Below are 20,928 nucleotides of genomic sequence, written 5' to 3'. Positions count from 1 at the left end.
CTACTTCCCATTTACCAAAAAATGAATGCAAACACCCATGTTGAGATGAGTTAAGTACATGTCACTGGCGAAGAACAGCGTAACTTCTGAATCCGCTAGCGCAAGTTTATTTGATATTTGAAGAGTGAGTATTTTCCAAATGTCTATCTATGGCATTCACCATGTCTCATGAAAATGCCACGATCTGGAAAATTTGGTAGACTGGCGTCTGTGCAGTCGGCATAACTTCATTTTCATGCCACGGCAAATCGAGTCTTGTGTGTTTCAAGACTTGGTGCACCCATCTGGGCATTTTGGCGTATGGAGTTGCTGCATTTCCGACGCACCTGCAAATTTGGTAACAGAAGGTAGTCTGCTCTCAGAGTAGAAACGGGTGCATCGTCGTTTTCGTGCAGGGGATATGGTTGAGTTCAACTTGTTTGTGAATTTGGTAGATATGCTACTCCTCACTGGATGTTTCCGCCTCGCCCCCCAGCGCATCTGCAAATTTGTGTACAAAAAGTAGCTCAAATGTAGCGCAGTTGGTGTAATGCAGTGTTTCTCAAATAGGGGGTGCGTTTGACCTCAGGGAACATGCATTTTATTTGTTTTTGTTTTTTTATTGTCCGAGAATAAAGTGCAATTGCACCTCCACTACATTAGGGGCAGTGGCGTTCTCATTGGCAGAGTGTGCGGAGGGAGCATTCGCTCGGTGTTTTGTTTGCACTGAGCATGCGCGCTTTGCACACAGCACAGAGTATGAGTAGACACGAAGTCGACAGGCGGAGAGAGACGGAGATAAGACAAACTCAAGTCCCCCAAAAGCTAAGACGAGGAAATATGACGAAGCGTATGCAGCAAGGAAAGACTAATGACTGTGTCTAAAAATGTTGGCAGCGGACAACATAAAGCCAAATAAATTAAGGCGTCACTTCAAGACATTACACCCCAATCACGCTGATAAGCCACTTGAGATTTTTTTCAGCGAAAGCGTGCCGAATATTGCCATCAATGATCCGGCTTTGTGACTGCTACTCGTAGCCATTAATCCAGACATCATCTTTGATTAAAAAAAAAATCAGCACAAATTATTTTATATATTTTTGTTTTGCTGGTTAGAGTTTGTTTTAAATATTGTGCTCCTGAGATAATGTTGGTGATTAGTTTGAATGCATTATCAGTTATTGATTATATGTAATTTAATTTATCAGTATTGTATGGTTTGACATGGTCAGTCAAAAAATATTTACAGTTAAATTAAGGATTTAATTTTATTTTTGAATTTCAGATGCACTTTAAATCTTTTCTGTTACAGTTACTAAAGCTATTCTTTGTTGTAAATTGGTCCATATTTCTTTCTTTTTTATTCCCTTATACATTAATAAGGATGCAGTGTTACGCAAAGGTGTACTTATAACAATTTTATAGACAAATTATACTAATTATAGTCATGCGGGGGTGGGGGGGTGCGAGATGTTTTCCTCTTCCTAGGTGGGGCATGACAGAAAATAATTGAGAACCACTGGTGTAATGTGATTTTGGTGTATTGGATTGAGGTGCAGGATATGTGTGGTGGACATCATGGCATTTCATTCATAAATGTAAGCGTGGGACAATCCCTCTGAAACATTGCATGAACCAATTTAAACGGATTGTGATAATTAACATCTGAAAAAAAATTTTTTTCATAGTGCACCCTGTCATTATTGGGTTGGTGACGGGCGTGGTGGGGGTGCATGCAGAGAGCTGGGCCACCATGCATCCACAGTGCCTGTACTCCACCAATATTCCACTGGTCGACGTAAATGTATTCGGTGCACATTGATCGGTGTTTGTTCAATATGACATTGATTGATGTGCATATTGAAGGGGCATCCTGGTGGGATAGAGGGGGTGTATACTTTGAGAAAGGTGCGTCCACATCATGAATATAAAAAACAAATATTTTGGATTTTGTATCACCGATGCCATCCTGAGTTGTACTTTCCATTGTGGATGTAAGGCGATTTGGTGATCAACTGGTCATCATGTCTGACTCACAGTGCAGCGGTTGTGGGTTCAATTCTGGCTCTGGCCGTCCTGTGTGGAGTTTACATGTTCTCTCCGTGCCTGTGTGGGTTTTCTCCGGTTTCCCTTTCCCTTGTAAATGTACTACACTTGTATGTGTCTGCTTTGGGGCCAATCACATGCATTTTACGCAGCTCTAGATAACAGTATCATCCATCCGAATGGAGTTGGACACATCCTCTGTCTAGAGACTGACGACAAGAATTCTATTTTTACACGTCGTAGTTCATCATTTTCGCAGTTCAGCATTTTCTTCATGATGTCATGCCATCAGCAAAGATACCTCACAAGACCTCAAAAAGTCTGAGGAGACTTTTTCTTCCTTTTTTTCCCCAACTAAACTTCATTCCAACTGCAATAAATAGAATTAAAAATAAGCAACACATCAGCCCAGTGGTTTGATACCTCTTTAATTTAAATGTACAATCCTTATTGATACAAGTGTTTTTTTCCTGGTAAGCAAGGCTGTTTGCTAGTTACCAGGTACTTGTAATCTCCACAATCTTATTTTCAGGGGAAAATGAAAAAGAAACTATAGTTTCCAGTATTAACAAATACTTTCTTGTCTGATATTGTTGCCAAGAGGTTTTGCTGTTTGTATTGTAAATGATATAATTTCGGGAATGTCAAAATAGCATTTGCAAAAATAAAAATTGGTTTCTCTAAATGACCATTTGCATATATAGAATTTTTGTATGGAGGGATGTGTTATTTATCTTGCATTTGCAAGATAAATAAACCGTAGGTAGAGATTTAACATTTGAATAGCAGAAAGTTGAGAACCTTTTTCCAGAAAATACACAGATGCAGTATAAATCCGATTTGGCGAGTGGTGACAAGAAAACCTCTGTGTGAACCTGAGCTTCACAATTTCTCCCACAGATATGAATTCACTGTTCAGTACCGCTGCTTTTATGGATATACTCGAGTCGGCCAGTCGTCGAAGGCAGTTTTGTGATTCTAGACAATGCCGAACTGAGCCAGGTCGCTTAGTTCCATGTCACCAAATGCCTCCCAGGGACAGATGACTGCAGAGTCTGAAGAGTAGATGGACAAAAACATCATATAAAGTTAAACTAAACACCCCAAAATGTTCAAGACTCCCCTTTTAAATGACTTACCCCCAAGTCCCTCCATCCCTGGAACATCATTGTCAAACCTTTTTGGGGAAAATAATGTAAGCATCAATGTTTGCTGATGAATGTGTAAATTATGTCCAAATGTGGAATATAGAGGAGCTTACCCCTTCTGCCCAGCTTTGGGAGCCTTGCTCTTAAACTGTCTGGTTTCCTTCTTTTTGAATTTAGGAGGAGCGGCCTTGTTTCCTTGTTCTCCTGCTGATGCGTTCATCTTGGAAGCCTTTAATTAAACGTGGAAAAGGGAAGCCCTAATTTCACTGAGCTGCTCATTCAAACATGTCTCTTGTGTTGTGACCCCACATTCATCATACTTTCATACATCTTATAGAATGACTCAAGTGTAACACTGACACATTTTTGAATACATTACTTCCAACATACTTGCACATACGTTTGAATATACTCACAAGTACATTTGAATTAAAATGTCGGTCCAAAATTTTACTCCTCATTGGCAGTTTCACGCTTCTGTACATTCGTAATGGTGACTTGTAAAAAGACGTGTTCAAAAACATGGATGGTTTTGATTTTATACTGTCAAATAAGGTTTGTGGGAAGTGGCTTGCAACTACATACCGAAGGTCTTCCAGCTTCGTCAGTGTCATGTGAACGATGTACATTAAAAAAAAAAGAAAGAAAAGAAAACAGTGGCCGTGAAGCGCACCAACCTAAAACCCTCTATTGTGGAGAAGTTATTTTCAAATAAAACCACGTAAATACATCTCTGTCTTCCTTTCTGCTTGGCTCTCGACGAAGGCGGACGCTTCTGCACTGCTCCCCCTGCCCTCCCACCTTTTTTTCCCTGCTCGCCACTTAGTCTTGTGCAGTCTTTGTCTTTTTTTTCCCTAGCCTCCTACCGTGTTTTCAACCAAAGAACTAACCATGGAATTAGTTGGCTGGTCTCTCGATGTAATTGACAAAACATTTTCGACGGAAAGAGCGGGCAGTGGGGAGCCTGCTTGCCCTCCGGGGACACTTGCTGCCGGATACGCCCTGGATCCATGGAGAAAGTGGAGACCGGTGTGCCTGACAGTACTGTCCGTGGAGGACGTGGAAGACATCTACATTATTGGCCTTTTGATAACATGTATGCTGCTGTTTGGTGTTGGCAGCTTGCTGTTCTATCGCAAAATTCAACCGACGGGAGCAGCTCTATTGGAAGTGAAGAAGCTGCCGGTCACTCTGGATGGCTTGGCGCGAATGTCCAACACTCAGACTCAAGCGGTGACTGAGCTCAACCGCAATATTGTTGCGGTTTGGAGCGACTCCGCGCGATCGATAATACCATGGAGACGTTGGAATTTTCGCTTCGAAAAGGAATTGAGGATTGGCTGATCGGCGCCAGTGAGAGATACAGACCAAGGACTCAAGGCTGTCTGGAATTGTTGGCGGCCATCTCTCCAAAACAAACAACGCTATCTGGCCTTTCCCCTGGATGGAAATACGCATGGAGTCTAGGGCCCCCACCACCACCCACCCTCCTTCTCGGCCATGGACTGATAAGCCGGGACTGTCTTCATGATGAGCAGACCTCGACAAAGCAGCTATGACCTGTACACGCATACACATACACAACTGGACAACCACACGCGCATACACATCCTTGTTATCACCGTCTTCGTCGCTCCGATTCTTTTTCCCCCGTGACGTGGTTCGATGATGCGGAGCGCAACGGTGACCGTGCGGCTGGTCATTATCGGCCGCGTCGCGGTTACCCTACCCTACCCCCCCCCCCCTTCCCATTCATCCCCCCCTTATACATGTTATGTCTTGTGACTTGTTGTAACTGTCTAATGCTTATTCATGTGCTAGGGTCTTTTTTATCCTGGACTTAAATTATCCTCGGAAGAGGATAGTTCGAGCGTGGTTTTTTTCCCCTCTCCCTACCCAGCGTTTTTCCTTTCTGAATTCTGATTGTAATTTCCCCATTGCGGGACAAATAAAGGATATCTTATCTTATCTTATCTTATCTTATCTTATCTTATCTTATCTTATATAGCACCATTGCCTGTTTAATTTTAAAAATTACATCGATCCATATAGTATTTATTTGATTATTATGGCTGAAAGATAAGCATGAGACAATGTTTCATTTAGTAACAAAACTTTCTTTGACTTCTTTCATCCAGTAGATGTCCCCATGTGGCTTTCACTGAAGCACCAACGTTCCGAATCTATTTCAGCAGAATTTGAAGGAAAGACTCAATCAACACTTCATAAAGCATGTGTCCATCTCGACAGGTCCCTGTCTGACGTCCCAAAGGAGAAGCTCCTCCTCCTCATCCATATAAATAAAACTTTCCTTACATGATTGTGTTGAAAATAGTCGCCATCGTGTTGCCTTAACTCTTATTCGCTGATTCTTCTTTTATGCTTGGGCTTCTTCTCAGTTTTCCACCTTTGGCTGTGCTACAGCACCATTTCAGACATAGCATATCGTGCCTTCAGCGTCTTGTGGGCACACACGTTAATTGAAGCGTTTCCGTGTTTACGAGATTTTATTTTATTTTTATTTTTTTGAGGAACAAAACCGGTTCTGTTTCCGCGCGGCCAGCAGACTTCAGTCTAAACTTGACAAATGAGAACGTTTTTATATTTTAATGATATTTGTGCCAGTGCTGAAGTCAAGAGTAAGCTGCAACACAATTAGTGTGCATTAGAGGCCAAAGTTTGCTTCTAACGAGATTACTCGGCTCCATCTCATGTTCTGTGACAAAAGTGGATTAGAACAAGGATTATAATCTATTATTCACCAAACGATCGAACATTCTGACCACATGGACAAATGAATCGCAACCAATTGTAAGACAAGACCTGCTGGAAGTGTCTTTAGAAGTCATTAATGTTCATTTTTCATTGACACAGCCAGAGAGGTATTAATTAACTGCATATACGAGGTGTGTCAGAAAAGTTCCTGGGCTGGTATCTCAAAATATCTTTTAAAAATACAAGTTCCAGCTTTTGAACTTTAAAGTAATCGGAATAGTGAAGAAGAACTCTTCCTTCATCAAGACGGCAGCTCCATAATCACTGCTATCTTTATGTTGTCTACATCCTCTCAACGGATCCCTTGGGCAAGGTCGATCTTGGGAAAGAGGAAAAATTAACATGGGATTAAATCAAGTGAGTAGGAAGGTTGGTCGAGCATGCCGTTGTTCTTCAAGGCCAGGTAGTGTCAGATACTCAGTGCAATGTCAGCAGGTGCAGTGACATAGTGAAGCTTCTCGGCGTTGTACAGCCACCAATTTCGCCTCTTTACTGAACAAAACCTCTCAGGATTTCTTGATATGGCAACGCAATCCATCCATCCATTATCCGAACCGCTTAATCCTCACTAGGGTTGCGGGGGGAGCTGGAGCCTATCCCAACCGTCATCGGGCAGTAGGCGGGGGACACCCTGAACCGGTCGCCAGCCAATCGCAGGGCACACAGAGACGAACAACCATGCGCGCTCACACACACATCTAGGGACAATTTAGTGTGTTCAATCAGCCTGCCATGCATGTTTTTGGAACGTGGGAGGAAACCGGAACACCCGGAGAAAACCCACGCAGGCCCGGGGAGAACATGCAAACTCCACACAGGGAGGCCGGAGCTGGAATTGAACCCGGTACCTCTGCACTGTGAAGTTGACGTGCTAACCACTGGACTACCGGGCCGCGGCAACGCAATGTTGGAGCGAATTCAACTTTTCCACCGTGGAGCGTGGTTTCAAATTTTCGCATATTCACCCCCCCCCCCCCCCCACCCCCAATCACTGCATCACCGTCTTAACGAATGACACTTCCAATAGGATATTTTGGAATTTTTACCCGCAAACCTCCTTTTCACGGTCTCACAGACTATTTGTTTTTATCTTATTGTCCCGCTTACAATCTTTACAAATACCTTTCAAATTAAGTTTGATTCTTGTGAAAATTGTAATCTTGAAAAAAACATTTTTTCAACATTTGTTGGCTCATTCATATTCAAGTCCATGATAGAACAGTTTAGTTTGACTCTCTACACTTTACTTTGAAAATTACATTTACCATCAAAGAAGAAATGTTGCATTTGTTTTTGAGAAACACTGAAGACAGGAACAATTGATACCAGTTGTGGTTAATGTAATAAACATTGTATATCATCATATTATCTACTCTAAGAAATACCACATTCGACATAAATACTTGATCAGATGTTTACATAAAAGAATCAGTATGGGAAAATAACACCCCAGAAAATTTACTTACTTGTTGTTTTAGGAGTGCTGTATTCCAAAGAAATTTCTCTTTGCAGAGAAGAGTCAATAAAGTAGCTGCAAGACAAAGACTGAGCCTTCTTTCTTCTTGCAGTCTCTCTATTGGTCACCTCATCATGTTCTCACCTTACTTTTATAGCCATGGTTTAAGCACCTCCCAGCAATGGTTAAGTGACAGATTTGGTGGTCGTACACCGAGTGGTGTTAACGGGTATTTTGAGTGTTGACCTAACAGGGGGTTTAAAATTATCAAATCCAGTTATCCTCGGTTTAAGGTAAATAAGCCACTGTGGGCAAACCCTGAAAGAACAAATAAATAACGACGAAGTAATTCAGTCAGTCAAAATTGTAGACTTTCTCATGATGTTGAAAGATTGACAAGAACTAAATCTAGTTTGAAACCCTACACAACTAAAATAAAATCACATTTTCTTGGACTAAGGCCCTCTTCGTGTTCCTCGCTATGACTCCTCAGTTGTTTGGTGCTATGCTGTACAATGGCTTGAAAAGAAATTTCTTCAACCCAAAATATATTTTTGAACAAAAAGTATTTTATATACTGGTAGCTCATGCCCATGCATTACGCAATGTGAAAAGTGTGATGTCACGAAGGTCCTACCCTTAACTGACTTGAGCTGGATTATCTATACGGCTGTCTCAAAATATGCCACTTTAAAGACAGAGGTTATAAAAAGATTGCTTTCATAACTACACACACAAAAAAAAAGCGTAATTTTCTTTGGACACAGGTCCCAACGTGTGGCAAGAGACATTTCTTATGATCTAATAAAATGTATTATTATTATTACAGCAGGGGTGTCCAACTCATTTTTGGTGAGGGCCACATTTTAGTGAGAAGTCATGAATAACTGTTAATTCAACTATTGTTTTAGTTACTATAATGAGGGGTTTGGTAGCAAGAAAATCCTTAGAATAGATCTCTTATTTATTACATATGAGAATTTGACATTTTGGTAGACATTTTAGAAAGGATCATGGAAGTTGACATGTTTGAGCTGCTTTCGTGGGCCACATAAAATGATGTGGTGGGCCAGATGTGGCCCCCGGACCTTGAGTTTGACACCTGTGATCTACAGGTTTAATGGAACCTTTACTCTTTGAGCTCTTATAGTGGACCAACATTTCCAGGAAATTTGGGCACAAGAGCATTCCTGGGATCAGAGTTGCCATGTGCGTAGACAGTACCAACCAAAATCTAGTTTAGGTCCATTTTGACAGCAATCAATTGATGACAGTGTTGCTGCACTTGACTTGAAACGTAACTTAGTCACTTGAGTGATTACTTTTTTTAAAGGTAACAAATGTAGATTACAAGTTACTGTAATGATTACATTAAGCAGATACCGACAACCCCGTTTAAGATACAAATGACATCCGGTTGCTTTTAATAGTAACCTCCTGCTTTTTTTTGTTTGTTTTTGTTATCTTAATGAAGCCACTGTCAAAACTCTGTTGACAGCACAGAGTATACAACAAATCTTAATATTTTCATTTTTAGCGGTCACAAACCTAAAACAGAAATCTCCCTCAGACAAAAATGTGAATTTGAATCCTCCCACGAAGTATTTCACAATGTTCATGACAGACAGTCTCCCCCTCTTTCCTGTGTGTTCTGTAATCTAGTTATTTGTTTAGTGACTTTAGTGAGTACTACTGTGAGGAATTTCAATATCTCGGCTTGACAGTGACTAACAATGGAGACCTCAAAACAGAGGTGGACTGTTGCTGCGCCCTTGCAGCCTCTGTCATGCAGCCCTTGTGGAGACCGCTGTGGTGCCACCGGCACATATACCGGGCAACAAAGTCTACAATGCCTCAGTCATCTCCGTCCTCCTGTACGGCTCCGAAACCTGGCCACTGAATAACATTCTTGCGGCCAGGCTTGATGGCTTTGACTCCAGGGCCCTCAGGAGGATTGAAGGTATCTCGTGGACCCAGCACATCACAAATCAGGCTTTAAGAGACAAAACCAAACAGCCACCAGCCTCTCGTCTCACAGTAATGTGCCGAGTGCGATGGTATAGCCATGTCATCCGCCTGCCCCAGGAACATCCAACCCGCACCATCTTGGCCTTCAACCCCCAGCAAGCTGGCTGGAGACGACCCAGAGGTGCCCCCCACACTCGCTGGCTGGATGTAATAGACCTGGACCTTGAGGCCTGCAATGTGACCCTGGCACAAGCTCAACATCTTACCCACAATAGACCCAGATGGAGAGACCTGGTTGCAATGTTTGGCTCTACGCGCCATGAAGTGCAAGAGGACTAAAGAAAAGGAAAGAAAGAAAGTGTGAGGAATCAGGTGTCCTTCTGTATCTTCTTATTCATTATTTTTTATATTACAATACGTTTGTCAGGGAGGCACCATGGCTGAGAAGAATGTGCTGTGATTTTGCAAAGTCTATGGATATTGCAGTTTTCCAAACACATTGAATATTGTACTTTGTGCAGTAGTTGGATAAAGGAAGGAGAGTTAAATTGTTGAGTGGAAGAAAAGCTAGAATGAGGTTATGTCTGTGACACGGTGTAACCTGGTGAGTGTATCCGCCTCACAGTTCAGAAACAGAATTAGATTTATTGGCCATGTATGCAAGAAACACACAAGGAATTCACTTCCCAGTTACAACCGGTTCAGAGGAACATAGACAAGATTGACATGGATGAGACAGAACAAGGAGTCTGTCAGAGGTCAAGAAACAATTCCGGGCAGTGTGGAGTTTGTATATGTTCTCCCCGTGCCTCTGTGGGTTTTCTCTGGGTACTCCGGTTTCCTGTCACATTCCAAAAGCATGCATGGTAGGTTGATTGAACACTCGAAATTGTCCCGAGGTGTGATTAGTGGTTGTCTGTCCATGTGTGCCCTACGATTGGCTGGAAACCAATTCAGGGTGTACTGCTCGAAGACAGCTGGCATAGGCACCAGCACACCCCCAAGCCTTGTGAGGATGAGTGAATCGCGCTGATAGATCTCCATGTTCATGTATGCTCATTCTGGTTAAATACAGTATATACTGTATTTTAGCAAGAGGAATATTCCTGTCCACTTTCAATCCAGATCTGTATATATGTAACTAAGCAGACCTCGTCAGTTGATTTACTCAGTATTTATGTAACTTTTAGGGAGTATTTAAATCAAGATCAGACATTTTAGATAACTGTTATGTAGTATCTGGAGGTTCAATAGGAGTTTTGTCATTCCAGACAGTAGATTTAGGAATATTTATGGAACAGAGATTTCATAAATTGATTCACTGCTCTGGGAATTATTCATTCATTCATTTTCCGATCCGCTTATCCTCACAAGGCTCTCGGGGGGTGCTGCAGCCTATCCCAGCTGTCTACGGGCATTAGGCGGGGGACACCCTGAACTAGTTGCCAGCCAATCACAGGGCACACAGAGAGGACTCACACTCACACCTAGGGACAATTTAGAATGTTCAATCAGCCTGCCATGCATGTTTTTGGAATGTGGGAGGAAACCGGAGTACCCGGTGAAAACGCACGCAGGCCCGGGGAGAACGTGCAAACTCCACACAGGGAGGCCGGAGCTGGAATTGAACCTCTGCACTGTGAGGTTGATGCGCTAACCACTGGACAACCGGGACGCCGCTCTGGGAATTATTGACTCTCATATGTTGACATTTTGGTTGGCTTCAGAGGATTTTTAAGGACTCAAATTGGGCTCTGGCACTATAAGTTTTGGAATGACTGCATGGATGTTTGATTCAAACCATACGAGAAAAATAATGGCATATACTGTACATCCATGAAAATGGGCATATTTTCTCAGTCCAGAGGGTGCTGAAACACTCCCACTGAAAATGGTTCACGTATCCACATCAAACAAATAAAAAGTGAATGTCACAGAAAAGGTTATTCAAATATGAATTTATTATATTTGTAACATTAGTTAACATTAAACAGCACACAAGCATAGATTTACATTTTATGTGTATACAACCCAAGCAGGAGTACAGTGTGTTACACTTTTACAAATCCTGGGCTAAAGAAGGACAACAAGGTACTATACTCCTAAAAGTGACTAGAAAAAAAAAAGATTCTTAATGTTGAAGCTGTAGCAAGCGGCGCAAAATGTGAAATGTTACACCTCAAGATCTTCTTCCATGTCACAGTATCAGCTGTTCCCATTTAAGACCCAACCAGCTTTCCAGCAAACATTCAAAAGAACAATCAATCTGAATGAATTGCGTTTTGGTGGCACAGTGTTTAGACAATCCCAAACTGGGCCAGATCACTCAGCTCCATGTCCCCAAAAGCCTCCCAGGGGCAGATGACTTCTGCATCTAAAGCAAAGCGAAAAAACACATGTTCAAACAGTGTTTGGGCTTTCTCGCTACTTACTTAATCCAGTGACAGGTACCTCTGATGCCATCCATCCCAGGAACATCATCAAATCTAAGAAGAAGATTTCACCATATAATTTAATAAGTTAACATTGTAATGACCCAGGACTTGTGTTGACTGTCAACTTACTCCTTCTGTCCAGCTTTGGGAGCCTTGCTCTTAAACAGTCTTGTCTCCTTCTCCTTTGACTTGGGAGGATTGGCATTGGCGCCCTCTGGTTCCGCCGCTGCATTCATTTCTAGGAAATCAATAAATTACTGCATTATTTCCAACAAATTACAGTAAAACATTTAATGAATGGAACACACTTTTGTAATAAAATAGGACCAAGTGAATACACGGCTGCCGTTATTTCGGTATACAGTAGATGCCCACGTTTGTTCACTATTACAGTATATTCCTGTAAAAAGCTGTTCTAAAAATAGAGTGTACCAAACCATTTTACAAACACGTTTTTCTAAGAAGTCGTGTCAGGGGTTGTCACAGCAAGTCATTTGTATGTTTGGCAGTTTTTAAACACTGGATGTCCTCCTTATGCGTGCAACAAAGCCATTTACTGTGGGTGTTGGTGGTGAGTGGGGGGGTTCTCCATGTTGACCAGGATATGAACCCCAACCACAGTGTCCAAAGTCAGCAGTGTCACCCACTGAGCCACCCAGCCGCCCTCAACGTTTTCTAATAATGTTACATTCAGGGCGCTATTTTCAACTCCAGTTCAAGTTTAGTGTGAAGGCTAACTGTGCACGTATGGATGGAGATTTCTTTTGGTATTTTCGTAGACCAGTGAAGTTAGAAAGGGATGCTTGCACGGAATCCCCAAAAAGCGAAGGAAACGGATCCTCTAATTCCTTTTAATTTCAGCGCAGGCAAAGCACGCGGTCTACACAGCGAAAGTATAAACACATCCGCTGGAGTCCAGATAGGAAATAAGATGCACAAAAAGTACGTTATAGAAACTGCAAGATCCCCCCTTGTGGAAAAAAGGGTGGTCACTGTGAAGTGTGCACTTCATCTTCCACCACAATCGTGCGTCTGTGTGTGATAACCCTTCACTACCAACACACACACACACACACACGCACACACACACACACACACACGCACACACACACACACACACACACACACACACACACACACACACACACAGAGTAGTGACACAGCAAGACAGAGTGCTTTTATTACCGGTAATTAAAAGGCGATAATAATAATGCACTCAATGAATTGATTTGTATAGTGATTCAGAGGATTTGATGTACAGTAATCCCTCGTTTATCGCGGGGGTTACATTCCGAAAATGACCCGCGATAAGTGAAATCCGCGAAATAGAAAACTTTATTTTTTTTTTACAATTAGCAACTATTACATGTGTACAAATACAGTGACTCGCGTGTAGGCCGTTTCACTGCTCTTCAGACTGGGCCGCTGCATCCTGACTGCGCTCTGCAGTGTTCTCTTCTTCTGAAGCCCGCGGTGCAGGTGTGTTTGTTCGGGAGAAGAACATAGTGATAGGCAGCTGTTGTCGCTCTTTTTTCTTCTTTGCAAAAAGATCCTTGTACACCGACATGCCACCATCGATTACGTTGGAGAACTGTAATGAACGGCTCATCAAAGGGTCCCATTCCTCAGCTATTCGCTTAAGTTCAGTGGCCATTCGCACCATGGTTGCTAAGCGACCAAGCGTTAGTCCTTCCTCCTCATCTCTCGTGTCCTCTTCTCCCTCTTCTCTTTCATCGTCGCTTTGTGGCTTTGTCATTTCTGCCAGCTCTGCATCGGTCAGCGGCTGTGCGTCTCCATCAATCAGGGCGTTTATGTCATCCGGACTCATGTCATTAAAGCCGTCTCCTCCAATCTGTTTAGCCAGATTCACAGCTGTTTCTACGGCAGAGTGGTGGACCTCGTCAAGCGAGCCTCCGGTTGCGTTTTGCACTGCCTCTGGCCATAGTTTTTTCCAGCAGGCCTTCAGAGTTTCCGTTTTCATTTCCTGAATGGCCCTCTGAATGTTTTGGAGACACGATGCGATGGTGTATCCACGCCAGTAGTCCTTCAGTGAGAAATCTTGATCCGAGTCCATAGCGTCAACAAGATGTTGCAGGGTGTTGCGCGTATAGAGAGCCTTGAAAGCACGGATGACTCCTTGGTCCATGGGCTGAATCAGGGATGTAGTGTTTGGCGGCAGAAATTCGATTTGCACACCATCATATGCCAAATCATACACATACACACACACACGCATGCACAGTCACTGACCCACACATGCACACCCACACACGAGCACACACGCGCGTACAGTCATTGACGCACGCATGCACACGCACACAGTTGTTGACGCACGTCCACGCACGCGCGCACACACACCACTCGTGAAAGGGGTAGTCCCCTTTATTGCGCCTGAATATGTTGAAAAGACCTGCAAAATGCGCAGTTTCTAACTCAGGGGTGTCAAACTCATATTTGTCACGGGCCACATTGTAGTTACGGTTTCCTTTGGAGGGCCATTATGAATTTGGGGAAACCCGATAAATGTTTAACCCCCTCCACATACAATGTTACATACACAGCGCACAACAAATGGACGAATAACTAGTTTTAAAATCAGAAGTCAAGAATAATGGCTGTTTTGTGAATTACATACGACCATTTGAAATTTTGGTTCAGACTTTAGCAAGCATCATGGAACGTGACATGCTTGATTTGCTTTCACAGGCCTCATAAAATGATGTGGTGGGCCAGATCAGGTCCCCGGGCCTTGACTTTGACACCTGTGGTCGAACTGATCAGTAAAATAATTGATATGCAAGATGCTGCAGAAGACAGCAATGAAGCTGTGGTGTTACATTTCTTAAGTCATCTCCAAATTTGTTGAGGGGGTGAATTTGGGGTTTTCATTAGCTGGAACATAATCAATGAAAAGGAAAATATGAATAATGACATATCACTGTGTATCGTGAACGATCACAATTTCACATGTGTAATTGTTGAACATTTTCATTCACTGTAAATGGCACCGGCAGGCTTGTCCCCTTCCATAATGCCAGCATTGCGGAGGAAGGTTTCATTGACAGGCAAAGAGGTTGTCTGGTCTACAAGTGAAGTGCCACTGGTCTGCTGGATGAAATGCTGCAAGTTACATTGTCTCAGCTCCTTTTTCAGCTCCTCAATTGTCTCCCATTTGCCCTAAAGAATGATGCAGATTCAATTAGCAAAAAAACTATTACACACATTCAAAGAATGGTCACAAAATGAAAAATCATACCCTAAGCTTGTCCTCTGCAGTTTGCAGCTCTTTCAAAGTACTTGACAAAGTATCATCCATTTCTTTGCTCTGCTGCATGCGATGGCTGAGCTCCCATTGCAGGGTCCTCAAGATCCCTTCAGAGTGTTGAGCGTCCACCTGAGAGCTTTCAAGTTGCATGTTGCGCTCCAGATGTGACAAATGGTCCACAACTTCCTCAATCCGATAATTATGATCAAGTACCGATGTCTGTATCTGGTGTAGATCATTCTGCAATTCTGTTGTGAAGAATGAATGAAGACAGTTTTGATTTTGAAGATAGTCCAAAAGGACAAACATCGGTATCCTACCTTGTTCTCTATCTAGTTTTTCCTGCAACCTTTCTCTCCAGAGCTGACTCCGCATTTGCTCTGCCTCATTATATTCAAACCATTGTTCCAGTCTGTCCAGTTCTTCTGCATACCCTGAATTCCTTCCAGGAATCGTAGCAGATGCTGTTTCATGTTCCCACCACTCAGTCTCATCCTCCAGATCTTTAAGATGAAGCTGCAAATCTTTCAGCATCCTCTGTTGCTGCAGAATCTGCCTAAATATCTCCTCCTTGGAGGAGAAGGAAGTGCCATTTACCTTTGGTGGGTTGTGAGGATCAAGAAAGTTTACAGGGGAAGCGTTCGGTTCATGTGGAGATTCCAGAGCCTGCTTTGATTTAGTCCTTCTGGGTACTGTTGGTGCACTCAGATGGAAGGTGTGAGTCTTCTCTGGCTCCCTGCGTTGCGAGGATTCTGATGCTTGTGGTTTGAGCAGAGCCGGGTGAATGACTCTGGATTTTTTCTCTTGCCCATCACTCGGGCTGGGACCAGTCCGTCGCAGAATGAACTGGACCTCAGTGGCCAACTGTCCAAGCTTATTCAGGTGCTGGAGCGGACATTCATCGGCACCTAACTTTCTTTCTGTGCCCCGTAATTTCGAGATGAGAATGTAACGACCGGTTTGACCTGCGAAATAGATATCAGGTTAATGTAAGCCACAAATACAGTCATATGTAGGAGTGCAACCAAAAAAAAAAAAAAAAAAAATCAAATTGGAAAATCTTTTGACAAACTGAATCGAATCGTTTCATTTCAAAATCGTTGCATCCTTGAATCAGACCGCAGCCCATGTACCGTGGTAAGGATCAATCGTCTTATGAGAGACGCACACCAAATATAATTCGATGTAAATTGGTTTGACTTTGCTGATTGAATTGAATTAACTTGAGTAGTTTGTGCTTTGGAGAGCTTTTAAATGTTGTTGCATAAACATGACCAAAGCTTCAGCTGTACCATATCAAATGAAATCATAAGCCTACTAAATCGAACCAAATTGAATCATTACATTTTAATGTTGTTTCATCCTTAAACCATATCGTGCCCCATATCTCGAAAAACATCGAGAGATGCACAGTCCTAATACGTGGCAAATAATATGCTTCCAACCATAAAGGTCAAACACCATAAGCTTGGAGACACTGATGGACCTCCAGTTGGCTCATGTTTCAAAAGAAATTCTCAGAAGTCTCCAAGTACGGTAAAAGACATTGAAACAATATGCACAACATTACCTGTCATTCACAAGAATTTAAAACACCACTGTTGTCAAGCATAGTAAACCAATACAATACTCTCCGACATTGTCTCTACAGTATTTGAACACAATTGAGAAACTTGTATGGCCAACGACGTGGCATCTGTTTGGTACACTAAATTTCTGTCCAATTGGTTTGCAATTAATCATACTAATAAAATTTCACGGTTTTTACTTAGCAGCAAGACCCTTTAACATGTTGAAGTAAGAAACACCTCTGGTTCCACGGTAATGATTATTTTTTGAAAACAAATTTGCCAAAAGGTTTTGGTTCAGTTTGACGTGGGAAGTATGAAGAAAGAGCCTACCAATTGCTTGTGCGAGAGAAATGACAACATCCTGACAAGAAGTAGTCTGGGATATGCCACACACCACTCGGACTGCATCCTCCACCCACACCTTCATCTCCATCGCTGACACATAACACCGCCAGAATCTATGAAGACAGACCAACGGTCAGTGAAATTCCACCTCCCATCTATTTTCTACACCACTTCCCAATTCACAAAAAGACCAACAACCACTCTCACACTGTCATGATTCTGTTTTGGACCAACAGGTGGCACTGTAGGGCTCCCCCTGCAGCTGCACACCTGTTGGTCGTTATGAGATTAGTCGTATAAAAGGACTCCCGCCCGACCACTCATTGTCGGGTCATTGTTTCCTTGTTTGCTGCTGTCAGGTTTGTTTCAGTCATGTTTCAGTCACTGTTATGTTTTAGCTTCAGTTGTGATTTTTGTTTGATACTTTGGACTGTGTTTATTTTGGATTTAATTTTCTCTATGTTTTAATACAATTTGTCAAGTACACCCTGTTCCTCCCTCTTGCCTGCTTTTTAGGGTCCATCATCACCACGCATCGTGACACACAGAGTTACACGACCACCGAGTGGGGGCGTAAGTGGCGAACCATTATATCAGGGGTGTCAAACTCATTTTTGTCGCGGGCCACATGGGCACGCGTTTCCCTTGGAGTGACTGTCAAACCACATGAAGAAGTCAAGAATAATGGTTTATTCAACTATTATTGAAGTGACTGTTATGAGGAGTTTGGTAACAAGAAAATGATGACAATATATGTTATTTAGTACATGGGAGAATTTGAAATTTTACAAAATTTTACCAAGCATCAACCATGGAAGTTGATATGTTTGATTTGCTGTCGCGGGCCAATTAAAATGATGTGGCGGGCCAGATCTGGCCCCGAGGCCTTGAGTTTGACACCATACACCATCCATCAGTGACCTCAGCAAAAGTCATTGTCTGTGATGTGAAATCCATTTGCCTTGCTGAAGGAGTGCTTGAAGTATGACATATTATCCTTGACAAGCCTTCAGCATGCTCAAAAAAAAAAAAATAATAATAATAATCTGAACAGTCTCCGTTAAAATCGAACAAAATGAATATGCGTTCCCACCAGGTATGTTTATCTGTCATCCGTGAGAACAGATGTCGGTGTGTGAAGCGTGCGGGGCTTTGTCTCTGTGTACACGTTTGAAGGAAACATGGAATGTAGCAGAACATGCCCACATTCCTGATTGACGAAGGCGACACACTTATACTTCCACTTGATTCACAGTATTCAAAAATATCCTGGGTGGCATCAGAACATTCCAGAAAAAAGTAGAGGACATGTCATGCGAGGTCATCTTAAACTATTGCAATTAACTCCAGTTAATTTTTGATTGGTTGCTTTCTACAACCCACCTCAATTCTTCTATCTTGTTAAAAGATGAAATATGTTTGTCAGTCAATGATCTATGTTTGTGACTTTAAATTTGAGTTGAATGAATTGCCTTTCATCCCTCCATTTTCTAATCCGCATGCTCAGTGATGCGGATATTTATTTCTGAATTTGGCAAGAAATTTTGGTTCAGTGGTTTGTTCTTTGTTCGGTGGCAAGAAAGAAATGGACTTTTACAAAGGAACCATGATGTTTTGCTATTTGTATGAATTAATTGGAGAAATGCATTCACTGTTTTGCAAATTTCAATTCTGATCTGAGAAATGTACCAAAGTGACTGCGAAAAACGGTGAGACATGAAAATACATCACTGACAAAATTGTTGGGATAATTTACGACATACAGTCTGAATGACTAATATGCTGCTGTTCCTGAACACCATCCATCCATCCATCCATCCATTTTCTAATCCGCTCATCCTCACGAGGGTCGTGGGTGTGCTGGAGCCAACCCCACGAGCCATCTTCAGTAGGTGGGGGACACCTGGAACTGCCTGCCAGCCAATCGCAGGGCACACAAAGACAAACAATCATTCATTTAGAATGTTCCATAAACCTGCCATTCTGGAATGTTGATGTGGGAGGAAAGCGGGGTACCCGGAGAAAACTCAAAACGCAGGCATGGGGAGAACATGCAAACTTCACAGAGGAATGCCAGAGTCGGAACCGAATCCTGCACCTCCGCCGACATGCTCACCAGTTCTCCACCGTGCCACCCGAATTGTTTAATGATCGCATAATTGAACAGTACTTTTCCCTCTCCACACGGTTTTAGATTCTTCGACCAAAGTTGGGAATGCTGTTGGTGGGTGTGGCATATTTACAGTATTTTTGTCACTTAAAAAAAAACAAAAAACTTTCAGACCCCAAACATGATGTTTAAAAACAATTCACAACAATTGCTAAGGGTGTGTACATTTACCTCTTAGTTTAAGCCTCTTGATCATTGATAGTCCTGATCCTGTGCCTGCTGTCCTGTAGTTAAGTTGGTTTGTTGATGGACAAAGCAGGCCTCATATATTCAGCTACTGATTCACTCCAGTTTAGGAAGACAAATGAAGTGCAGGAATGTGGACCTGCTAGGTGTTTTGTGAGAAAAGTGATTTCAGTCATTTGTGGGAGGAACCTTGGTGCATGCACTGTTTAAAGTTTTGAAATTTTCTTGTCATTCAAAATCTCAAGATCAGATTTAAATTCTACAAAGAACATAAGACTATGAAATTTTATGCACAAACAAATGTGTCTGTCGATGAAACCATCTTTTGTTTTCTCCTCTTTGGTGTGTGTCTGTGTGGTGAGGACCGATGGCTCTGTTTTCCTGCAGTACTATGCAATTATAGTGGTAGACAGAGATAAGCACTGTTGGGGGAAGAGCGGCCTCCTCTTCCCCGCGTGTTCGTTGAATTTCGGACGAGGAGAATGTTGGTAATCCAAATAAAGGCTGGAGGCGATGAACAGTTCCTTCGAAGGCTTTTAATTTATTTTCTGCAGTTTACGAATCGATTTGGGCTCCTGAGGGGTCCAGATTTCAATCAGGAAGTGTAAAAGAAACACATTCATGAGATTATATGGAGGTACGCCTCTCAACCAAATGCCGGAAACAAAGAAAGTCAAGTCAAGTCAACAGTATTTATAGAGCACTTTCAAACAGCCATCGCTGCATACAAAGTGCTGTACATGGAGCAATTTAACATGCACAATAAACAGTAAAACAAATCGGTAATAAAGGCGGTAGAAAGCACCAAACAGTAAAACCAAGAACAAATCTAAGTCATGCTGAGTCGAATGCCAAAGAATACAAGTGAGTTTTGAGGAGGGTTTTGAAGATGGGCAGCGAGGAGGCTTGCCGAATGTTCAGTGGGAGGTCATTCCAGAGAGAGGGACCAGCAACAGAAAAGGCTCGATCCCCTCTGAGCCTCAGTTTAGTTCTTGGTACTTCTAATAATGTCTGGTCCACAGACCTGAGGCGCCGGGCAGGTGTGTAGGGGCGGATGAGCTCAGAGAGGTAAGGTGGCGCGAGATTATTCAGAGATTTGAAAACAAATAAGAGGATCTTGAAAATAACTCCAAAATGAATGGGGAGCCAGTAAAGGGATGCCAGAGTAGGAGTTATGTGCTCCCTCTTACGAGTACCAGTCAAGAGGCGAGCAGCGGCATTCTGGACCAGCTGAAGGGGCTTAATGGAGGACTGGCTGACTCCAAAGTAAAGGGCATTGCAGTAATCGAGCCGGGATGTGACAAAGGCATGAATTACTGTCTCAAAGTGTTCATGTGAGAGGAGAGGTTTTCTTTTGGCCAGCTGTCTAAGGTGAAAGAAGCTGGATTTAACAATGGCACCAATTTGCCGATCGAGTTTGAAATCACTGTCCAGTTTAAGGCCCAAGTTTGAGACTGTTGACTTAAGATAAGGAGACAGGGGGCCCAAGTCTACAGGATGGAATGTACAAGGGCCACTGGGACCAAACAATATCACCTCTGTCTTCTTTTCATTGAATCTCAAGAAATGTTGTGCCATCCA

The 20,928-nt window shown here is 42.6% G+C and overlaps 3 protein-coding genes across 6 annotated transcripts; all 3 read right to left on the bottom strand.

Annotated features, from left to right (window-relative positions):
- Nucleotides 1-2,803: 2,803 nt before the first annotated feature.
- LOC147207165 (retinal cone rhodopsin-sensitive cGMP 3',5'-cyclic phosphodiesterase subunit gamma-like) lies at nucleotides 2,804-3,399 on the bottom strand. Its single transcript, XM_086106755.1, has 3 exons — nucleotides 3,290-3,399; nucleotides 3,168-3,205; nucleotides 2,804-3,083 (listed from the first exon to the last, which is right to left on the bottom strand). The coding sequence occupies exons 1-3, from the start codon at nucleotides 3,394-3,396 to the stop codon at nucleotides 3,007-3,009; spliced, it is 222 nt and encodes a 73-aa protein (XP_085962881.1). The 5' UTR covers nucleotides 3,397-3,399; the 3' UTR covers nucleotides 2,804-3,006.
- A 7,917-nt stretch (nucleotides 3,400-11,316) lies between these two features.
- LOC147207164 (retinal cone rhodopsin-sensitive cGMP 3',5'-cyclic phosphodiesterase subunit gamma-like) lies at nucleotides 11,317-12,079 on the bottom strand. Its single transcript, XM_086106622.1, has 3 exons — nucleotides 11,940-12,079; nucleotides 11,827-11,861; nucleotides 11,317-11,749 (listed from the first exon to the last, which is right to left on the bottom strand). Exons 1-3 carry the CDS (start codon nucleotides 12,044-12,046, stop codon nucleotides 11,673-11,675), a joined length of 219 nt encoding a protein of 72 aa, XP_085962748.1. The 5' UTR covers nucleotides 12,047-12,079; the 3' UTR covers nucleotides 11,317-11,672.
- A 1,092-nt stretch (nucleotides 12,080-13,171) lies between these two features.
- LOC147207163 (ras association domain-containing protein 8-like) lies at nucleotides 13,172-19,707 on the bottom strand. 4 transcript variants are annotated; one of them, XM_086107852.1, is made up of 6 exons: nucleotides 19,333-19,707; nucleotides 18,836-18,904; nucleotides 16,977-17,104; nucleotides 15,396-16,040; nucleotides 15,067-15,323; nucleotides 13,172-14,987 (listed from the first exon to the last, which is right to left on the bottom strand). In XM_086107852.1, exons 3-6 carry the CDS (start codon nucleotides 17,077-17,079, stop codon nucleotides 14,799-14,801), a joined length of 1,194 nt encoding a protein of 397 aa, XP_085963978.1. In that variant the 5' UTR covers nucleotides 17,080-17,104; nucleotides 18,836-18,904; nucleotides 19,333-19,707; the 3' UTR covers nucleotides 13,172-14,798. The 4 variants fall into 4 exon arrangements, with proteins under 4 accessions (XP_085963978.1, XP_085963976.1, XP_085963979.1 ...); XM_086107850.1 differs by having other exon boundaries at nucleotides 18,755-18,904; nucleotides 19,333-19,706; XM_086107853.1 differs by lacking the exon at nucleotides 18,836-18,904.
- Nucleotides 19,708-20,928: the final 1,221 nt, after the last annotated feature.

The sequence above is a fragment of the Hippocampus guttulatus genome, chromosome 3, assembly GCF_054856545.1.
Source record: "Hippocampus guttulatus isolate MCC_2025c chromosome 3, RoL_Hgut_1.0, whole genome shotgun sequence".
Classification (NCBI taxonomy): domain Eukaryota; kingdom Metazoa; phylum Chordata; class Actinopteri; order Syngnathiformes; family Syngnathidae; genus Hippocampus; species Hippocampus guttulatus.
This window is presented reverse-complemented; position numbering and strand designations above follow the sequence as displayed.